Source organism: Ambystoma mexicanum, chromosome 6q, assembly GCF_040938575.1.
Source record: "Ambystoma mexicanum isolate Mex_15411 chromosome 6q, UKY_AmexF1_1, whole genome shotgun sequence".
Taxonomy (NCBI): Eukaryota; Metazoa; Chordata; class Amphibia; order Caudata; family Ambystomatidae; genus Ambystoma; species Ambystoma mexicanum.
Window position 1 is genome coordinate 440,860,099 of NC_090937.1, and position 22,308 is coordinate 440,882,406.

At 44.9% G+C, this 22,308-nt stretch overlaps 1 protein-coding gene across 1 annotated transcript in view; it reads left to right on the forward strand.

The window, feature by feature from the left end:
- MOB3B (MOB kinase activator 3B) overlaps positions 1 to 7,611 on the forward strand; it is a 511,186-nt gene extending 503,575 nt beyond the window's left edge. The window contains exon 4 of the mRNA XM_069630919.1: positions 5,964 to 7,611. Within this exon, the coding sequence (XP_069487020.1) occupies positions 5,964 to 5,993 (30 nt within the window). The 3' untranslated portion in view covers positions 5,994 to 7,611. The remainder of the gene's footprint in view (positions 1 to 5,963) is intronic.
- The last annotated feature ends 14,697 nt before the right edge of the window (positions 7,612 to 22,308 follow it).

Consider the following 22,308-nt stretch of genomic DNA (forward strand, 5'->3'; position numbering starts at 1 on the left):
AAACAAGTGAAACTTGATTTGGCGTGTTTGCAGGTGTCTCAAAACTGACATACATCAGGTGGGACAGGGGAACATTCTTTTTTTTATTTTGTAAACTGGTTTTGCTTAATGTTGCAAGGCCCATTTGAATTGCCCGGCCAAGCCATTCCTCCAGACACCCATTTTATATATATAAAATGGATGTATCTGGAGTTTCAGCCCCTTTCTGCCTATTCAGTCACAAGTGGACACTTTTTAATTGTACCTAGTCACAGATGACCCTTTCCACAGTTTTGTGAATCAAGCACAATTTGTGCATGTCTCAATCGCAAATGTATTAGTGACCAGCGAAGTGTTTTCTAGATGCAGGCCCTTGTTAGAGTTACAGGTAAGTAACTAAGACTTCCCCTGCCCATTTCCATTTTTTTCGCTTAAAAAAAGTGTTTCTCTTGGGCCTTCCTTCCTCTGCGTTCCCAGGCTGCGAGAGTCCTTCTTCCCTACATCCATGACATGGAAGCGGTATGCCTCTCTATCCCTCTTAGGTAGCGAGGAGAGTGGGAGTGTGGTTAGGAATGCTACAAAGCTAGCTGTACTGGCAAACCAGGCGGTAAAGCTTGATAAACTCCAATGAGCGGAGGTGTTTTGAGATTACACCAGTGAGAGCAACAAAAAAGATTCTTGAAAAAGGCCATGTAAAGTAATTCCTTCAGAAGGTAAGGACTGACTTGCAGGTTAGTGGCCCACAAAGCTCTGCCCATTCACAACTTGGCAATGTTGCCTAATAGTGCTACCCCTGCAGCTTCACTTCCTGTAAAGTGAACTCCACGGTGGCCTGGCAAAGAGCTGTTTGTGCTGATAACATCTTGTACAACATACATACCAGCATCGTCCATTTCATTCGGGAGATGCTAGTCCAATCCTGGGTTTAACCTTGCATTCTGGTGTTTGTAGTCCTGGATTTATAATGGGGAAATCCAGAACTACAAACCCCAGAATGCAAAGTTAAAACCGGGACTGGACTAGCATCTCCGGAATGCAAAGGATAATGTTGGCATGCATGATACAAATCGCAATACATCTTTTGATTGTCTTCTAGGATACAGTCATTCTAAGAGTGTCCTCACCAATACTACAGAGATTTTCGGAATTTTGAGTTCCTTATATCTTATCCAAATAATTTGTGCGGCAGATTTGACATATAGTTTATATGGAATTACTGGACGACTGGGAGAGCAGGGCTTGATAAGACACCTGGCAAATTAACATACTGTTTGATACGAGACGCCAACTCTACATGAGTCCTGCCACCCAGATGGGTTTGAAATTTAACTATAACTATAAAAATCACCAAAAACATGTTTATCCCACAGGGATACGAAGGTTCAACTCAACCAGCCCCTGCTTCACAAACTTGAGACAGGGCAGAGTCCGTCCTGCCTCCTGTGCCATAATGTGTGGAAGGGCTTCCCTGTATTGCTCAAGGCCAGGCATCCTCCAAATCCTGGGCCAGTACAATAATGGTTTTATAAGGTATCTGGTCATTGCATCGAATGCAATACCATCAAATGCCTTTCCATCTAAATAAATTGCATAAAAAAGCATTGAATGGATGTTTTTTAAGGTAAAGGGTTTAGTTTAATTTTAATTGGTTTTAAAGGATAAAAAAGGGGGTGGGGAGGACCCATTAAAAAAATAAATTTTGATGCAATTTTTTCGATGCATTTCTTCAATGGAATGGTCTGTCAATGGTAATAATTCGATGGAATGGCTATAAGCCTTGTATAATCATTAGGTCCACTATAGATCTCAAGTCACACTCAATGAATAATGTGGCATTTGGGGTACTCATGGGTAGCAGAAGTAATTATTTAAGAAATTTGCTTTCTACCACCCCCAGGTTGGCTTTGCCCCATATTTCAGCCCCATATAATGCAGAAGCCAGGGCTTGAGTTTTATAAATCTCTAAAGCAGGCACAATGCCACCCCCCTGTAATAAGCTGCTAACTTTCTAATGCCACCTCTATTATTATCTTGCCCCACACAGGCTTTGGCCACCTGTGATGTCCAAATGCTGAGATAATCGTACGCGGAGACATGCTCCAATCTGTGGCCATAGATCATTACTTTCAGGAGGTTTTAGGCCTGAAGACCATAACCTTGGGCTTCCCCTTATATATCTCTAGTTTAAGTTATTTGCTTTTGGTAATGAAACTATCTAAGGTGTTCCTTGGGGCCATGGGTGAGGTTGACAGCAAAACAGCATCATCGGCAATGAAGAGACACGGTATCCGTTCTGTACCCAATCTAGGGGGATCCTGAGTGTTCCACCAGCTCTTCTATCACTTCATTGATAAAGATGCAGAGGAGCAGTGGGGCCAAGGCACATGCCTGGCGCACGTCCTTCTCTACATCTATTGGGTGGGTTTGTCTTACCTCCTGGGCCCCAGCGCACAAACGTCTTGTTGTCAGTATATACATTTTGCATGTCATTGTCTTTGCAGCCTATAGCAACTGATGGCGAGTTTTCTTAGTGTTATCACTCGTTATCTTGTGAGCTGGAGCTGCATAGATGTGTACTTGTTTGCTTTGAGACTGGCCAATGCGCGAAACATAAATGATCACAATTAACAAGTACCGTGGTTCTTGCGCTCCAATGAATAATTAGTTGAAGATTTGACAGTTGTATTTGTTTTCATTGATAAATATTTCCTTTTATCTTGATTTTTTTATTGCATATTCATTTGTTTTATTAATAATCCCCAAAAAGTCTGTTGAAACAATGGGGGTCATTACGAGGTTGGAGGTAGCCGGGTCCGGGTTCCCTGAATGGGGAATTACAGGCCATTCCAACCTTGGAGGACTCGGTATTTCCCCATTCAGGGACCACATCCCCATTCGGCTCAATGGGAATGGGAACCATGCTAACAAGGGGCCGTTAATAACGGGCCTGTTGTTAGCATGCTGTTCCTTTAGCGGCTCCCACTAAGGGGCGCCTGGTAAAACCAGCTGCCCTTAGCGGAACCCGCTAAAGGACCTCATAAAGCGGTGGTAAGGGGATATCGGCACCGGCACCTTTACCAGCGCCATTAACCCCTTACCTCCAACCTCGTGATGACCCCCAATGTATTTATTTGTTCTTCTCATTATCCCCCCGACACGCGTTTCCCCATTAGTTGTAATAGTTCTTCAGGAGGGTTGTATGATAATTTTGACTATTTAAGCTGTCTTGTATCATGAATAGGGCGAGTTTGTTTTGCTAAACACTGTATGCATTTTGCATGATTTAAGTAAGTAGAGATGCCTCTCCTCCTGAGAACCTGCCATAGTGGTTCTCTAAGTACACCATCAGAGGTTATTTGTAAATCCACACAGATTGCATAAACCCAGCATTTCCCAAATGTGTCAAATGTAGACAAAATTAAGTGGAGTCGAAAGCTATGGTCAACAGTACTTCTCCCTGGCTGGAACCCAACTTGCAAACTATTGAGGACATTACCTGTGTCGCACCCAACTTTGCAGATGCTTTAAAATTGTCATGGCAAAAATGTTACCTGCTGCGTCCAAAAGAGAGATCAGAAGATAATTTGTGGGACACCTCCTTCCACATTTTTTGTAGATTCTATTTCTGCCACTGCCATGATTCAGGGATTGCCTTCGATTTGATTGCCGCATTGAACAGGCGGCACAACAGCCGTGCCGAGATTTGTATTTCGTCCTTGTAGAGATGAATGGGTATCTTATCGGGGCCGGGGGTTGGGCCATCAGACCTCGTAGAGCATGCCTTTCTTCTTCCATTCTGTCCCTGCTCCCATTCACAAAATTGTCAACAGGCAGTGCTTCCATTACCGCTCGCTCAAATATGGGGTGCTGCAGAATCCTTGTAAAATCCCTGGAAGTGTTTCCTCCACATTTCAGACGTAACTACTTGCAATCTCCTTATCTTGTTTGGTTTCAACACCCGTTACTAGCTTCCAAGACATAGCTGAGTCCCTTTTTTTACCGCATCTAGCAGGTCATCCCACCTTTGGGCCAAGTGAGCCTTTTTCTTCGTTTTAATCATACCTTTGTAATCAGCCCGTGCAGCGGACAGCCCCGACTTATCTAAGGGCATGCCACTTGCCAGACAAAGCCTGATATAATTTTTGCTATCTTGCAGTCATCATCATACCAACTATTTTTCCTTGTGGTTCTTCTTCTAGTCTCGCCCACAGGGCGTGTTAGCAGTGGATAAAGATGATTTGCCAGGCCTGTACATTCTGCCAGAATGTCCTTAGGTGTGCTATCCTCCTTACAGATATTCTTAATATTGAGGGTAACGGCTGAGCAAATGCTAGGTTTAAAGTCATTCGCCTGTACCATGGCCCATTTGACCAAACAGCGTGCATGTTCACTCACTACAATCGGAGCAGCACTGGTTGACTTAATTTGCCACTGAACCTATCCACCTGGGTAGCCATACAGTGCCTGCCAAGGGTTTGTTGTCTCTCTTGGGTCGGTTCAATACTTCAAATCCACAAATTCTATACCAGTCACCTGCTGATTACCAGATAATCAAACCTAGATGAGCCTTTATGGCCAGCAAATGTTACCTTTGACTGGTGATCTAGATTGGCACGCCCATTTCGAGTTCTTAGATTTAACCCATATAATATCTGGGTGGTTTTGATAGCCTGTTTGTGTAATAAGCCACCAGATCCGAGATCTCCCAGGCCGGGTCCTGCTCTTCCCACATATCCTCCAATCCTCGCAACGGTTCAAACTGAAGGTTTAGATCAACAGCTACCAGCATGTGGGAGTCAGAATGATTGTCCTATTCCCTTTTGTGGATTAAATCCTGCATAAGAAGCAGAGACTCCAGGGGTAAACTTCCATCTGATCTATTATAGATATTGAATATCAGTAGATTGAAGTTATCCGATAACTTCGCAGTAATAAACTGAAAATCCGTGGGAAATCGGATAAAGATCACACCTTCTCTAGGTAATAGAATTTAGGTGTCGGCTATAAATGTATAAAAATACATACCAAAGTTTTGGAGGAGTCTAGTGAGAGGTTGAAGGTAAACATGAAAGAGTAGTGGGGGAAATAGCAGCCTGTTGAGAGATGCTGCATGCTGTTTTTGAAGAAGGTGATTAAAAGTCACGGATTGGGATCTATTTTGTTAGACGGCTTGTTATCCATGAAAGGGTTTAGCCAGTCATGCAAAGCAATGAAGTCTGTCCCGAAGGAAGATGTGGTCAACAATGGCAAAAGCATCAAAGAGATCTAACCGCACCAAAGTACCGCCACCACCGCCATCCACCTGATATTCTCAGCCGTCTGGGTGACTAAGACCTTTGTGCTATCGCCATTACAGAAACCAGCCTGTCTGTCATCATAAATGTGTGCCGATTCCACATGATTGATTGCCGGTTCCCTCAAAGCTGCCTCGTTGATTTTGCCTACAAAGGGAAGCCTTGATTTCGTAAGATAGTTGGCAGGATTTTAGGGGTCGATACTTTTCTTTTTTATATAAGCAGTGGGGGGGAAAGGGGGGAGTATTTGAAAGCATCAGGTAAATGGCCAGATATGAACTATATGTTTATATTATTCTAATTCGGTGAGCCGTTGCTCAGAAAGTAGATGTTGTTAATTCTTCTGGACATAAGTCCCTAGGGGAACTGTACGGACCTAGTCTTGGCAGTATGCTATATTACACATGTCTATTGTACATATGATTACTTGTATAGTCATCAGTCTGTGCGCTACCTCTCAATGTTACCATTATAATTGTCCCTCCATAACATGCCGTTATTATTGAATCGACCTCTTGTCCATTAGCAAACATCAAACTAGTCCTAAAACTGGAGTGCTAATGTATTTTGGCATCAGGATACACTGTGCGATTTATTTTAAGCTTCAGATTAATAGATGCCCTAAACGGTTTGCTGAAAGCAGCGGACACCTAAGGCTATCGGCTAACCACTGTGCATTTTATCTTACAGAAAGAGATGACCACTGGGATGTGTCATTAAAGAACTACTGGAGGAAATCAAGCCATCAGATCAGCCTCGTGACCGTGGGATATAAGGCAGACCCTGCAGCAGAAGATGCCAGTTCCTCCTCACAAGCTAACGACACAGCGACATTCTCCACTCGTCGCCACAATGCTGCTAGCTACTCCCTACCGATGACGTGGATTACAGATAGACGTGCTTGTCGCCATTTCAGGAATAACTCTGGACACTTTAGTCTGAACGGAGGATAAATCCCTGGTGCTTTCCGTTTGAGGACGCAAGCTACCATGGGTCAAGCGCATCCATTTTCTTAAATTAAAGACTAAAGGATCAACATACTCGCATAAAGACAGTGAGACTGTAGAATCTGAACAAATGCTTTGGAGCTACACCATTCTACATTGGAGTGTTTGGGTAGATGGGGGATTTAGATCTGTGGACTGCTGTTTGATGTCAAGTACTGTATGTTTATGCCAGGACTCCCTAAGCCATGTTTACAGGATTTAGTCTGACTGCCAGCATGGCATGCAACGTACACGGTTCCTTAGTCTGCAGAAGGTTAAAAAAGTGGACCTTGCAAAGTGCTGCCAAAAATGACATAACACGTGGAGCGAAATGCCGCTCACATCGTCATCAAGTTACCTTCCACAACCACCTTGCATTGGTCGTGTCCCCCTTTTTGAGGTAAACCCTCAAACCACAATAATCACTTCCTAACATCCCAACATTGCCCAGACAGTGAAGTCTCTCACTTGTTTCCTCAGGTTTTGCAATGACAACTTTCCAAAAGGCAATAATATATTAATTCACTTGTATTCTCCTTCGCCCTCATTGGTGGACCCCGTTAGGTTCCACCCTCCAATTTCAGAAGCCAAGAAACCTCACTGAAAAATAATTATGAAGTCATAACACAAACACCTTATACACCAAATCGGGGGTATCCTTTGTGTGTTCAATTGTTGACAAATATAAACCAATATATTGTGTTGTGAGGAGAAGATCTGTCAGTGTTTGTGGATCTCAAACCACTGAACGGGTGGAGGGTGCGTTTTCTGTTGTTTGCAGCCCTATGTCCGGTGCACCCACAATATGTACCCTCATAGAGAACAACGTATAGTCAATGCTGATGTGCGCCATGATGAGTGTTTTTTAAGCTATAGATTTGCATGCAGGCCTTCATGTCACCATAACACTTAAGATACAAAGGGAGCATAGGATTCTGTTTGCCAGTAAAGGCAGTTTGGCAAATGGCCGTGAATCATGTACGGAGCACCTTCTATTTGAATCCTAACGAAAAAAGGAATTAACAAATCAAAAAATATTTGAACTATTGTCAGCTTCTCAGATTTATACACAGGGCAGGCTTTCCAAATTAACTAAGTATGTGAATGAATTTGAGTTTATTTTGACAAAAATGACACCAATACTCTGACAATAACAGCACTCCTAAAAATACAAAAGAATATATATGTATAGGACATAAATCAAATATCAGAACATAAAACTACATTGAAGGAATAAACTAGACCTTATACATTTGAACAAATCCGTGCAATAGCAAAGGTTGTGAAGATTCATGCATACAATTCTGGGGTTGTTTAAAAGCCAAAAGAATAAAAAAAAATGGTCTACAGTATTTGAATCCCAATTCTTATAAAACCGGCACTGGAGAACGAAAGGCTTCCTTGGTCCATTGCTGTTGAAATTCTCCCAAAAACGGGGCCAAGTGCTGCCATGAATAGAAGAGCTTTTTACAAAGGCCTGACGCCCCCCCCCCCCAACTGCCTCAGAGGAGGATCCCAGATTTCTGATCGCTTCTGGGAATAGGACCAGGTTCTGTAATGCAGCCATGGATGAGGATCTTGGACTTGGACTCGGTCTTGGTAGGAGAGTTAGGTTGGTGAGGGGGAGAGGAGTCAGTGAATGCAGATAAGCCGAGGTTTGTTTTGGATATATTTAGGTAGAGCACCACAACTGGTGATGCAGTTAGAAGTGTCATTTGTGTGCGCTGTGCTTGCTCGCCCTCCTTCACCTTCCTGTCAGAAAGCTCAATCCAGCCCTGTTTATGCAAAGTGAAAACTAAGGAAAGGAAGGCTCATAATTATGTTAAGGTGCTACGGCGCATCTGCTTGGGCAGGTTTGCTTTATAGAGAGTCCAGACTTAACTAATAGAGGCCAGACTTGACTAAGCAGTTTTTCGCGTTGCTTTGAAAATAGGTCACACAATATGTACTCCTCTGAGACCATCCATTTAATCACCAGAAAAATAATATTGTCTTTTGTTCATATGTAGCTAAATTACCTGTTGTATAATCGTTCTTCTGTGGCATGAGTGCCCTTGTCCCTTGTAATTTGACTATCAAAAGGGAACCCTCGAACAATACAACATACTTTAGTCTATTCGCATTATTGGATGCTCTTTAGACCCCCCTATACCCCCCTGTTAATGGACTATGAAAAAGAACCGGGGCCAAAACGGAGATCAAGTCACGCGATTCCCACATGGGAGGAAGGGCTGCTTGGAAAGGAATCTACAGAAAATATAGGCCCCTTTTACATTCTCATGCCAGTTATAGGGATTTAATTAGATTATCAAAACATATATTTTAAAAAGGTGTGGAAGAGGTGCAGTAAAGGCAGCACTTTCCCCGGCAGAAGGTGGTTAGGGCAGCCTCGATAAGAAGGCAAGTGTACATCAGACGATTCCTGTCTAGAGGAAATGTAATGTTTTAACACATCAGGAAAATAATAGTTGTAATTCCAGTTCTCCATCGTGAGTATCTCCATTATATTCATAAACGTTAAATATCCCCACCCAATACCTAGTCCTAGTGTATTGAGGACTATTGTCCAGATCCTTGGCCAATACCAATTGTTATGAGCCCCCAAGCCTAACTTATGGGTCTAAGCAAAGTGAACGCGTGGGGCAAGGTGCTAGGCAGGAACGTGTATTTTGTACAAAAGAGAAGCATAAAGCCATTCAGTAGTGGCTGTTCGCATGTAGTCCTTTCTTACTTTCGCTGACATGCACAGAGCTTCCGTGTGCCAGGAAAAAAGCAGGTGAGAGGGGTGCGGCAAGAGAGGAAGAGGCAGACTGTGGAATGCCCAGTGGCAAGTTCAGGGAGACCGGGTAAGAAGACATTGTCACCAGAGCATGAAATGTATTCCTCTGGGCAGTGGTGAAAATGGAAAGAAATTGGTGCGGGATCCCACAAGGGCTGGTGAGGGGGCAGAGTTTGGCAGGGCAATACCCGAGGAGGCTGGGTTAAACTGGCAGTTAACTTCCGATCAAAGGAAATGTCAAAAATAATAGTTTAAAAAGGCGCAATTTCTTTCAAGCTGCTTATTTTCCAAACTATATATCAATTTCTCATTAGGCCACTTCCATGGCACTGGCGTTGAGTTACTCCACTACGCGGATAATAGTTTTGACCAGTGTTGCTGAGTAAATATCTTTAAAATGCACAATTTGCAGCCCATTTTATTTAGAAAACTTCCCTTTGGGTACTATTCAAACAGGGAGATTTCTGTTCGCCATAAGGAACGTTTTCTTTTACTTGAACCCCACCGACACAACTCCTGCAGCTCCCCTCTGAAAGCAGTTGGGTGGCTGCATCGTGTGTGATCGTTTTATTAGGGGTATTTATTTATGCCATGTTTGTCGGATACCTGTATATTTATTCATGCAATGTTTGTCGGATGCATGTATCCAACAAACATTGCATACATAAATAAATAAACCCGGTTGTGGCTGAGGACTGTAACTACCTCTTATAACTTCTTGCATGGGGTCGGGAAGGAAGATGAGTGGGCACCACTTGATTATACGTCCATGTGTTGCAAATATTTGAAATTCTAAAACAAAGCAAAACGTTTGTTCCAATAATTCGTGTTTAAATATTCAGAAGGGAGCTGGCAAAGACGAATTTGGAGACACCCAAACTCAAAATACATGTGAGGCAGAAGACCAAGTGAAATACAGGGTCACACAGCCGCTCTCCAAAAGGACCCGATCCGGGTGTATGAGTAGTCCAAAACTTCTTTGAAAAAATATATATACTACAAAGTGAACAAAAAATTATCTTTTGATTGAAAAAAATAACAACAATATTAAGATTCAATTGTTTTTCAAGATGGTTTTATCCACAAGAATTCTATCAAAAAAATAAGTCTCATAAAAACATGAGAGATCACTAATGCTTTCTTAGTGAGGAAGAAATCGCCACATTCGCTTTTTCAATCAGACCAACAAATTGCCAATGCATTTCGGAATTCAATTTCCTTCATCAGGGCAGGTCTACAGGTAATGTATATGGGTACATAAATTTAACAATAATAAAGAAAGCAGTTCATCATGGTACAAAAACCAACATATAATGGTGCAAAAAAACACATGTTATAATATCAATTACATACCATTCAGTCGAAGTCGCAGAAGAGGGTGCAGAAGTAAGTGAATAGGTTAGAAAAATAGAAGAAAAGAGAACAATAAGGTTCTGTATGATATCTATGGAGAATAGTAATATGAATGAGGGAAAGCATTTTACCTGAGTATGTGAACTTGAATACTCGGAGTGTGGCGTAGTGCATGTAAAACATGTAAATATCAGAAGCTGCCTGACGTGAATCAGCGCAGAAATCCAGCCGTCAGAAGATTGGCTGCAACCAAAAAGTATACGAGTTTGAGGGCCGGTGAAGTCTGTGATTGAAAACAGAATTACAACGTTAAACGCGCTTACCGTGTGCAGCGCGGGGGACAGGAGTTCTCCTCTTGCTGTCTCGCGTTCGACTGTGGTTTTCGCATCGAAGCGTTGCCAAGGCAACGCTTCCATTTATTACCACGTGATCGCAAAGCCGCCCCGATGGGCGCGCGGTCTCAATTACAAGGCTGCTATGGAGCCAGTAAGCTGATGCTGAGAGAATTCAGACATTTACCTGATCTTGTAGATGTAAATGGGAAATAATGGAGTGTAAAAAGGAGAAAAGTGGAGAAAGTAAAATAATGGAAACAGAAGAAATACTCAGTTGTGGATAATGAATAGGAAAGAAAGTGTCATGCAAATGGTAACATAAAGGGAAGTAAGGACCCAAGCCCAAAATACATGATAGTATGAATGAAATGCTCCGGCTGTCACTGGTGACGTCAAAGTGGCGGCACCAGGAACAAAGATCACTTAGGTGTTGCAGGAAATTATGTGCAATCTCATGGTTGCTGATGTTGAACTCATCCATCAACATCAGCAACCCGTTGTACGTGGTGTCGTCGAATGACGGCACCAAAGGTATGCAACAGTATCAAATACACATGATCAATATTACTTAAATTGAGTTTACACATAAGTATATTTCAGACCACTGTTGTATGAGGTGACGTCCGAAGGCGGCACCTTGGGTCCTAGACGCAGTGTCCAGGAAAAACAACAGGATGGCTCAAGGGTCCACAGTCATTTGGTATACAGGATGGCATACACAAGGTGATACTGATAGTTGGAAACCTATTAAACAAAACAGTATAAATTATAAGAAACCGTGATAATTGATCTCTTCGTTGATTCCATTGGGAGTCAAACTACCAAGTCTATCGATCCAGAAGGTCTCTCTGCGGTTCAACCGCTGGTTCAGGTTCTCGTGCGGACTGTTTCTTGTAAGCACTTCCAAAATAACAAATCTTATCTGAGTCAGGTTGTGTCCATTCTCAACCCAGTGGCGTGCTACAGCCGAGTTGATGTTAGCATTCCAGATACAAGACCGGTGCTCGTTCCATCTAGTTTTGGCCATTCTTGTGGATTGGCCCACATAGAACTTCCCACATGGGCATTTAATGCCGTAGATGACATTGGTGCTATCGCAAGTTCCATAGGTTCTGAGCAGAATCTTTTTCCCTGTTCTCGGATGATTAATGGCATTCCCCTTGATTATTGAGTTACAATTAATGCAGTGGAGACATGGAAACGTTCCAGTGCGTTGAGTTAAAGGTACCTTGAGAGGTGGTCTTGTCTGTACCAATTCGTCTCTTAAGTTCCTGCTGCGCTGATAAGCAAACACCGGTAGTTCACTGAATAAACTTTGAACCCTGGTGTCATTTTTCAGGATCCCCCAGTGTTTACTGATGGTTTTTTTGATTTTGTTGCTCTGTATCGAAAATTTGGATACAAATACAAGTTCTCTCTTATTCTTGGGGTTTTGAGTAGATATTAGGGTTTCACGTGCCAGGATGCTCACCCTAGCTGACGCTGAGTCAAGTTCCTCTTGTTTGTAACCTCGTGCCAAACATTTTTCTTTCATAATCAGTTGTTGGGCTAAACAATCTTCAGTATCGCTGACAATTTTCTTTACCCGTAGTAGACCACTGTATGGGAGATTCCTGAGCAGACTAGGCTGGTGGAAACTGAAACGATGTAAGAGGTTATTGCGGTCAGTAGGTTTGCGAAATAGAGAAGTGCTGTAGCTCGTCGTTTCCTTTTTGATGAGAACACCCAGAAAGGTGATCGTGTCGTGCGTGATTTCCCTCGTAAACTGAATGCGTTGGTCTATGTTGTTGAGATATTCAAAGAAACTGTCAAAAGCTACCATCGTACCTCTCCACACACCAAAAATGTCATCTATTTAGCGGGTCCATAAGTGTATGTCCTTACTCCAAACCTGTTTGTTGAGAATGTTGTCCATTTCAAACTTGTGTATAAAGCAGTTGGCATATGTGGGTGCCATAGTGGCCCCCATTGATGTCCCTGATGTCTGTAGGTAAAACTGATTGCGGTATTGAAAATAAGAGTTTTCATAAATGAACTGTAAAAGGGCCAGTATGAACTCTTGCTATGCACGGATTTCAGATGTTTGTAGTAGTAGCCATTCAACTGATTCGATCCCAAGGTCATGAGGTATTGATGTGTAAAGACTTTTCACATCTATGATAAACATCAAGTCATCCTGTTGTGGGGTTATAGAATTAAGTTTTTGAAGAAAATGGGTTGTATCACGGGTGTATGTGGAGGTTTTTTGGATAAGAGGCTGTAAGAAGAAATCAATGTAGATACCCAGTGGTTGATTGATGCTTTCCATGCCTGCCACAATGGGTCTTCCTGGTGGTTTGCGGCTGTCTTTATGAATCTTAGGTAATGTATAGAAGTTCGGAATTCTGGGGTGGTTGTTGGACAAAAACCTATGAGTATGTTCGTTGCATGGGGTCACCTGAGGAAGTTACAGTTTGCTCGCATGCGCTTTTTTTCCCTTCTCACTAGCGCAGAGTAGGGGTTTGGGGTGGCTGACTCGGGCTGGATCCCGAGATCTGGCTACACATTTGGTGCCGGATCTAGGATCCGGCGAGAGCTGGCCCAATGGCCAGCGCTGCCTCTGGGCCAAGAGTACCTTGCCATCCCAGCAATTATTACCCAAAAGCTCTCGTTCCTGATTTGCACAGAGGAATTAAGTGTTCTATTCTGAGTGCTAATGATTAATAACATAATTAAAAATAATGAAGATCCCATTATGGGTAATTCATTCGTTCTACTGGAATTCTCGCCATCTTAATGGTTGTTTCTCAGGTAATATCTTGCAAGAATTTGTAAAAACAAATATAGACATGTGCTTGAATCCAATTTAATTGATCTTTAATAATTGAACAGGCATCCTTAAATATTAGTTCTTAAAGTTTATTTGTGGCATCCACTGTCCTTAGTTCTTACTTTGAAAGCAGGCTGCCAGTGGCAACTCGCACAAAAATTAACGGCTCATGCTTTGAGAAATGACTCCCACCATGAAAGGATTATTCTGGCTACAGGTTACGCCTGCATTATATTAAAATGTGCATATCTTGCAAAAGCAGGACGAGATACACATAGTAAGGGTATCCTGCACATGAAGCGGACAAACCAGAAAAAGTGTTTGATTTTCTGGTGTCGTCCTTCTATGGCTATCCCAGAAAACGACTGAAAATGCTCTTGCTTTGCCCGTTATTTTTTTTAGGGGTGCGTTTTCCTTGACTTGCATTACTTTGTCGGATGTTGCCTCAGAATTCTTTTCATAAGGCTATTTTGTTAGGGGGACACTGAATGTTGTATCTTGACCTGAGGCTCTCTCAAGCCCAGTGTCGCGCCATAGGCTCCCCAGCCAACATGACACACTGTTTCTGGTCAGGGCTCCAAGGCGCTCTGACACGCACGTGACGTGCCCCTTTTATCAACCACACGCGGCGGAGTTACGTCACTCGCCACGTGTGTCTCCTTAAAGACACAGACATCACACCCCTCTTTTTTCATAACAACAAACACAGCAAAGGATAGTCAAACTTTGGAATAAACATGAAGGGTACTTTCCCCACTCTCCCCAACACGGGGATAGTGTTTCACTGTAACTGACACAACAGGTGGTTTAGTTCTGTGTACGACCATGCGGCTCAACTCAGTACATAGTCATTGAGGTGGGCAAGCCTCCCCCTCATTCTCTGAGGATAAGGTCTGCCCCTCTCCCGGCTCAGACTCTCCTCACCTGTGTCCCCTCGATCCAGGGGACTCGGTATACCTGCAGGACCTCCACCTTCATTGGTTACCTTGGCACAGTCTCTCCTCGGGATGGCCTCCGGCTGGACACACTCCCCCACCTTCCTGAAGAAACTGGCGTTTTTTTGTGACTGTCGATCGTCCATCTGACGCTGTTATCATCGACCCATTCACTGCCACAATGTCCATAGGATAAGGTTCATAGTTCAGTGACATCTTCTCTTCGAAGTGGCAGTTTCTTATTAGCACCTCATCGCCCAGGGCGAGTTATTGTTGGTGGAGTTCCCTTCTCATGTTCTCTCCCTCCGTTCCCTGACTTCTGTCTCGCTCCCCCTGGTCATCTATTATCGCTGGCTCTCATACTACTGCTACTGGTAGAATGCCTCTTGAATACCTTTGGAACATGGCCTCGGCCGGGGCAACTCCAGTGGAGCCATGAGGGGTTGCTCTGTATTCCTGAAGGAACTGGTACAGTGCTCATTGTAGGCTTTGACCATGTCCATGGGCAATCCGGAAGACCTTATTTAATGTCCTCATGTATCTCTCTGCTTCACCGTTGGCTCGTGGCCAAACTGGGGTGACTTTCCAGTGATGTATTCTGTATTCTTCCATTAGCTGGGCAAAGCTTCCACCCTGGAACGGTGGTCCGTTGTCTGAGCACAGATTCTGTGGTAACCCATGTGTCACAAATATCTTCTACAGAGACACTGCTACATTGTCAAAGGCCACCGACGCCACTTCGGGGTATCTAGACCATTGGTCTACCAAGTGGACACCTCTTTCCTTGAAGCCAAAATCGGCATGCACCGAATCCCCCGGCTGTGTTCCATGAGGCATACACTCGATTTGAGGGTCATGGTACACTGGCGAGGCTGCCTGGCACCACACACGCAATGCCACAAACTCCCCCACTCGCCTCTCCAGGTCGGGGAACCACACCTTTAGACAGAGCCTTGCCCTGGTCTTGGCCATTCCTCGGTGTCCTTAGCACGAAGCTCGATCACCTGGTGTATCTTGGCGGCCGGCACGACCATACCTTCTCCCCGTAGCAGCAGGCCTGATTCCACGAATCTCAGTTCCTCCCTTAATCTCCAGAGGCGCTCTAGTGTGGTATGAGCTTCTCGCGTTCTCTTCCCTAAGCCTTCCTGCACTGACTTCCACTCCCCCATCAGAGAGTGTCTCTTAAGATTTGGAAGCACTTGTCACCTCCGGAAGCCTTCTCCAGCTCTTGAATGGGCATGGAATTTGGGGTCGGAGACTCCACCAGTTGTTGGACTTATTCATCAGCCTCCTCCACTCTTGTCCTCTTTGTCCATCCTGGCACCGGGATGCCACAACAAATAGTCAGCCGCATTGTTGGTCCCTGGCCGGTATATCAGCGACACCCCGTACTCCAACAGGGCCAGCATCCATCTTTCGATCCACACTGGCGGCTTGGACAAAGATCCAGCCATTATCGGCAGCAAAGGCTTATGGTCTGTCACAACCATCACTGGCCTGCCCAGCATGTACAGGCGGAAATGCCAGCACCCCCACAGTACTGCCAGAGCCTCTCGCTCTATCTGGGAGTACCGTTGCTCGGTATCTGACAGAGCCCGACTGGCATAGGCTATAGGCCGGTTTTCTCTGTGGTTGTCCTTCTGCATCAGGACAGCCCGCAGTCCGAATGGGCTGGTGTTCACTACCACCTCTGATGGCAGAGAGGGGTCATAAATAGCCATGGTGTCATTGGCTGTTAGCGCTCCTTTCATGTCCTCGAATGCTGCCTATTAAAGAGGGCCCCATTGCCAGGTGGATTCCTTTCGGATGAGGCTCTTTAGGGGTTCAGATCTTGTGGCCAGGACTTTGATGAACAGGCCACAGTACGTGACCATGCCCAGGAAGCTGCAGACATCTGTCACATTTTCCGGGAACTTTGCCTCCATTATGTCTTTGACTTTGCTGGGGTCTAGTGACACACCGTCCTCCTTGAAGACAAATTTAAAGAATTCAATACTTGTTTGCAAGAACTCGCATTTCTCCTTGTGTATTGTCAGTCCCAACTCCTGAATACGCTTGAGGGTCTTCACAAGGTGGGACATGTGTTTCCTTTCTGACTTGGCGTACACCAGGATGTCGTCACTAATGTTCAGTACTCCCTCCAAGTCCACCATTATATTTTGAAATACTGCAGCCACCGAAGACACGCCGAAGCTCAGGCGCTTGTACCAATACAGTCCATGGTGCGTGGTGAATGTCGTTATATATCTAGAGTCAGGGTGTAATACGACCTGGTGGTATCCCGCTCTTAGGTCGAGTTTGGAGAAGAACTTTGCACCCTGTAACTCTGCCATGATGTCATCATTCATCAATGTGAGGTGCCGCTCCTTCTTAATGGCCTTGTTCGGTAGCCTCATGTCCACGCAGATCCTGACCGAGTCAGGCTGTTTTGGTTTGCGGGCGACTACTATGGGGGACACCCAGAGCGTTGTACCATCTATTTTTTTGATAATGTCTAACCTTATTAGGTTCTCCAGTTCCATGTCCACTAGGTCTCGCAGGTGAAACGGAATCCTTCAATGTTTAAGGGCCACTGGCTGGATTGACTCATCGATGTGAGGCCTCACTGGCTCGCCGACCATCTGGCCAATCCCCTTGAACAGTTGTTCAAACCTCCTGAGAACGTCCTACACATCCACAACATATACTCCGTAAGCAAAGCTGACAATTCCTAAGGCCTCTGCAGCTGCAAAGCTCAACAAGGAGTTGTGGCTCACATCTGTGACTTAGAAGCGAGCTCTGATTGAACTGCCGCCATACTCAACTGTCGCAACAAAGGCCCCCACAAGATGAATGGGTTGTTCTCCTCCGAATGTAAAGATGCAGCCTTAGGCTGATTCAGATCTGGGGACGTGGTCATTGCCTCATAGTGCACTTTGGCCATTAAATTTACTGAGGCACTGGTGTCTACCAATACTGGCACTGGTGAACCATCGACTTGCACAGTGCATTTTGGCTCTCTTCGGACCTTCGACCTCAGTACACTTACACTTGAAATTAAGAAGATGTTTTCATCATCCTCGTCCTTTTCGGGCTCAATATTGACTCTCTCCTCTTCTTGGTCTACAAGGGCCACAATGGCCGGGCGCTGTTGTCTAAAGGATCCTGCCTGAATGTATCCTCTCTGTACCACCACTGGCAGTGGCTCACGGCACATGCGCGCATAGTGGTCCTTTGCACACACCTTCCGCATGCCTTTCCTTTCGCAGGGCATTCTGTGGGGTGTGGTAAGTCATAACCACATTTTAGGTATGACTCGGGTTCTGCCACCTCTGTCTCATGGTTAGCCTGCCGGTCGATGCGCTCCTCTGATGCCTTGGCCACGCCCTACAGTACATATCTCTTTCGGCCTCCCCAGGTCGCAGAGCAGCGTTCATTTTAGAGGGCTTCGTTTCCACCACTTCATGTGATCTTCCAAGCTCCCTGATTCATGGCAGCATCAGGCCTAGCTCCCTCAACACTTGACATCACAGTTTCCCAGACGTGCATCCCTAGATGAATTCATTACGTATCATTGCCTGCTCGTTGTCCCAGGCGCAGGATATTGCCATGCGTGAAAGGCGACCATGAAATGTGTACAGGGACTCATCCTTTTGTTTCGCACTGCACATAATAAATCGTTCATGCCCCTTGCAAATGTAGACTATGAAGTGTTCTCGCAGTGCAGTCTTCACCCCAGCATATGTCCCATCAACCACCTGACGAGATTGGTAAATTTGATGGACAATCCAGGCCCTCCACCATGGGTCCAAACTCAATGTAGCCCTGGATGCATCAAATTCTGGCATGGGTGCTAATGCCTCTTGTTGGCGTGGGTCTTAATACCTGCCTGGTGTAACTGGGGCTTCTGCCACTGGTGCCCCATCAGCTTGCTGTTAATCTGCCATGATGATGAGCGCAGAGGCACCCTCAGTCTCCTGTTCAAGGGCTGCAACTCACTTGAAGACAAATCAAGCATGTTAGCAGGCCCGTGGGTGATGATCCGGCCACCCACTACGTCTGCACAGCCACACTCAGGATGGGTGTGATTTGGGTGAAACACAAAGGCTCTATCTTCTGCCTTGACGTGATTCACATGTCCTTATCTCTCTTTCCTCTCACCACCATTATTATTCCCACGTCTTGTGTTGACATGAGGAACATAGCTGCCATCCTCCAAATATCTCCCCCCCCAGTGGGGTTCTATAAATCGGTGCATGGGAGGCATACAAGCACTCCCAAAGGAGCCGCAACCTCCACCACCGCCGCTATGATCCCGTGGGTCTGTGTGACCAGATGCAACCTCCTCATTGCCAATGTTGTATCTTGGCCTGAGGCGCTTCCAGGCCCAGTGTTGCGCTGTAAGCCCCCCCAGCCAACAGAGCTGACACGGCACACTGTTTCTGGTCCGGGCTCCATGGGCGATCTGGCGCGCACGTGACGTGCCCCTTTTATTAACCACACGCGGCAGAGTTACTTCACTCCGCCGTGTTTGTCTCCTTAAAGACACAGGAACCACACTGACCTGTGTTCAGAGGCTAGCTGACTGTACAGGCTAGCAAGTCACTCACTATATTTTATCTCAGTGCCCTGGCCTTTCTCAGGACATAATTCGTGAACAGTCAGTCCTACCACCACGGAATGTGCTTTGTGCATACAATACAGTGTGCTGTGGCAATACAGTGTCCCAGGCTGCACATGTATGGCATGTAGGGTGACCAGATTTTGAAAAAGTGCACACCCCTACCATGGCACTCCTGCCCATGGGATCATGCATTAAAATAAATATTTCTAGCACGTTGCATATATAATAACTGCAGGGTTGTAACATTTTACGTAACTATAGAACTTTGATGAGCTTTTGCTTTGATTGTTACAGGCTTTGCTACACTCCTTTTTTTAAACAGTCTCGGTGACGCAATCAGTAGATGTGTGTGGTTATGGACAAAAAGGTTGGAGGTTCGAGACTACCGTGGGGTTTCCAACAATAGTGATGCTAGAAAACAGTTTGTTTTGTACAAATACCAGCTTGAATTGTTGCATTACATCAGCAACCGCCCTCCCTTTCGCTAAATCGGGACATGTATTTTAAATTTAAAAATCTCTCGGGCCGGGGGGCCGGGGTCCTTATTCCAGGACGGTCCTGGGAAAACCGGGACGTCCGGTCACCCTAATGGCATGTGTCCTAGACAGGTGCATTGAGCCATATACTGTACCTTTAGCCTAACCTGCAAAGGTGAGTATGCATATTTGAGTACGGTGCATAGCTGCCCAGCCCTTCACGTGTGATCTCATTAGTTAAGGCCATTGCTCTGAGCTCAGGTTTCGATGCATTGCGACATTCCAACATCAAGATTGTTCTATTTGCAAAGCTGTAACGTTAGTGTTGCTTCAACTATGGTGGATTTCACGAATTTGACTTGCTTCTTAACTACGTGACATGAAATTACACATGAAAAACTGTTGGCAAATGTAAAGACCTACTGCACTGTAGCATCCTACATTCCTTTCCCCCAAAATACAGAACCATAGACGAACATGCTCCCTAAACATTCCCTTTCCTGTGTAATGTTCCATAGTTCCTCTTTAAAATACCGGAAGCGTCAGGACTAGGATTTGACAACCATAGTTGTGATCCTGGTGGAGGCCAGTAAGCAGGCCAGGCTGATGTGTGAGGGTCCATTTCAACATGATGGTTGGGGGGGGGGGGGGGGGGGCTGCTTAGAGCGAAAACAGTCTGATGCCCCCATGGGGTGCATACATTACAATGGCGACAAAGATAAGGCTAATAGCCGCCAATTGCCACGAAACAGCGAGACAGCCAGCAGGGATGTTAAACACTAAATGCCAGCTGAAGAGCTATAAGCCCTTCTTTGTCAGCAAGTGGCTGATATGTAGGAACCAGTGTTAGAAGGCAATGAGGTGATAACACTTCTGTATATCCCTTGGGAAGTGACAGCCAGATGGGCTCCAGGAAAGGCAGCTGGTAATGTGATTGATGCAAAGCGCATATTTTAATCCCCAGAACGAAAATAGAAAGAGGAGTATATCGCTGTGTTACAATACTGCTGACTGGCAACATGGGGGCAGTTGCTTGAGGCCCCCTGAAGCTTGAGACCCTTTTTAGGTTGAAAGGCCCAGACACTGTCCCTGCCAATAAGCTGCACTTCATCTCTGGTACATGGGTCACACTTCTACTGTTTCCGGTTTCGTTGGTTTACTTCAGATGCCCTGTCCCGTAATGCATTGGGATAGGAAAGGAAATCAGGCAGTCCAGCAGACATTTGCAAACATTTGTTTTCAGTCATTCATGGCGAGAGCCAAGTAGTTCTCTCACTATATTATTAATTTAATTACCAGCAAAGATCCAGAATCTTTGTTGATTATAAGTGCACATCTTGTATTTCAATTCATTTCATATGCATTGTTATCTGGACTGACTCCTGAGGTTAACTTACCAGTAGTGAAGCAAGTATGTTTGGGTTACATTCCAAACATACTAAGGCAGAAGCCCTTGTGCAGGCGTTATAGAGGATTGTGACTGAGCTGTGGTTGCACCCTTTGGATGGGAAACCTGCTCCCGAGAGCATTTACTTCTGGACCTGCTTCGGGAAATATGTGCAGGACTGAAAACATGGCCACATGAGCAACATGAATAAAGGTTCTTTTTGAAGGTGCAGTATGTAAACCAGCTCAATAGTCGACAGTTAATTAGACTTCAGGGCACTCTCTTGAATCATGTATTTCAGATTCATACAGATGTCCATGGCACAGGCGACCAAAATTAAATCTGGACCAATGAGCAGTACGTTTTCATTCCTGCCCCAACCTATTTTTACAGCTGAACTAATCGGCCCCACACCTGGAACACACAATCATTCTCACCCAAAGTACTTGTGGTTTCAGGTGTCTTTAGAACTGGTTTGTTTATGGCAAACGACTAAGCAACTTCATAATTCAGTACTAGTGAGCAACTTTACAGTGTATTCATCTCCAATCCACTGCTGCATTAGTGAAGAGTAGCCCAAAATAAGGAATTGCCTTTCATTGTGTAGGCCTAGTCATACAGTTGCATGCATACATGTAAACATTCTAACAGAACACACAACTTGCAATAACTAAAGTTAACAATCTCATAGTTTATTCGGGTAAAGAAGTCATCAAATATCACACTGCAATAACATAAATGAAAAAAAGGTAATAATCAATTCCTCTGGATAAATAAACAAAATAAAAACCTAAAATTACACACACAACATTTCATAACTAATTATGAAATTCCAATAAAAGTCAACCATACATGCGCTCACATTCAATCAGTCTACAGGATTAACTACTTGGATGAAACATAGGGCCTCATTATAAGTTTGCCGGTCCGGTAGTAACAGCACCGGTAAGCTACCGGCGCCATTACTACCAGACCGGCCTACTACGAGTTCTGCTCGCAGGTGCCTTTTCGCCCGCCAGGTCTGACCTGGTGGGCGTTCTGGCACCCGCGAGCAGAGCATGTTGGATGCACCGGCACTATTCACGAATGGTGCCGGTGCATCCGGTTTCCCCAATCCCATTGAGGATGGGGAAGAATATTTTCCGGCGCCCGGCGAATGGGCAATTACCGGGTCCGGCAAGGCCGTCATGAGTCGGTAATTGACCATTCACGGGCGCCGGAAAAAAATTATATCGGCAGCAGCCGTGCCGGTTATAAGCAGCACAGTTATCGCCAGTATCATAATGAGGCCCAAAGTCTTTACTGTGGATCAAAACTAATCCATTGCTATTTTTTAAACAAGCTCTCAAGTAACCGGTCTCCCTGAGCAAAA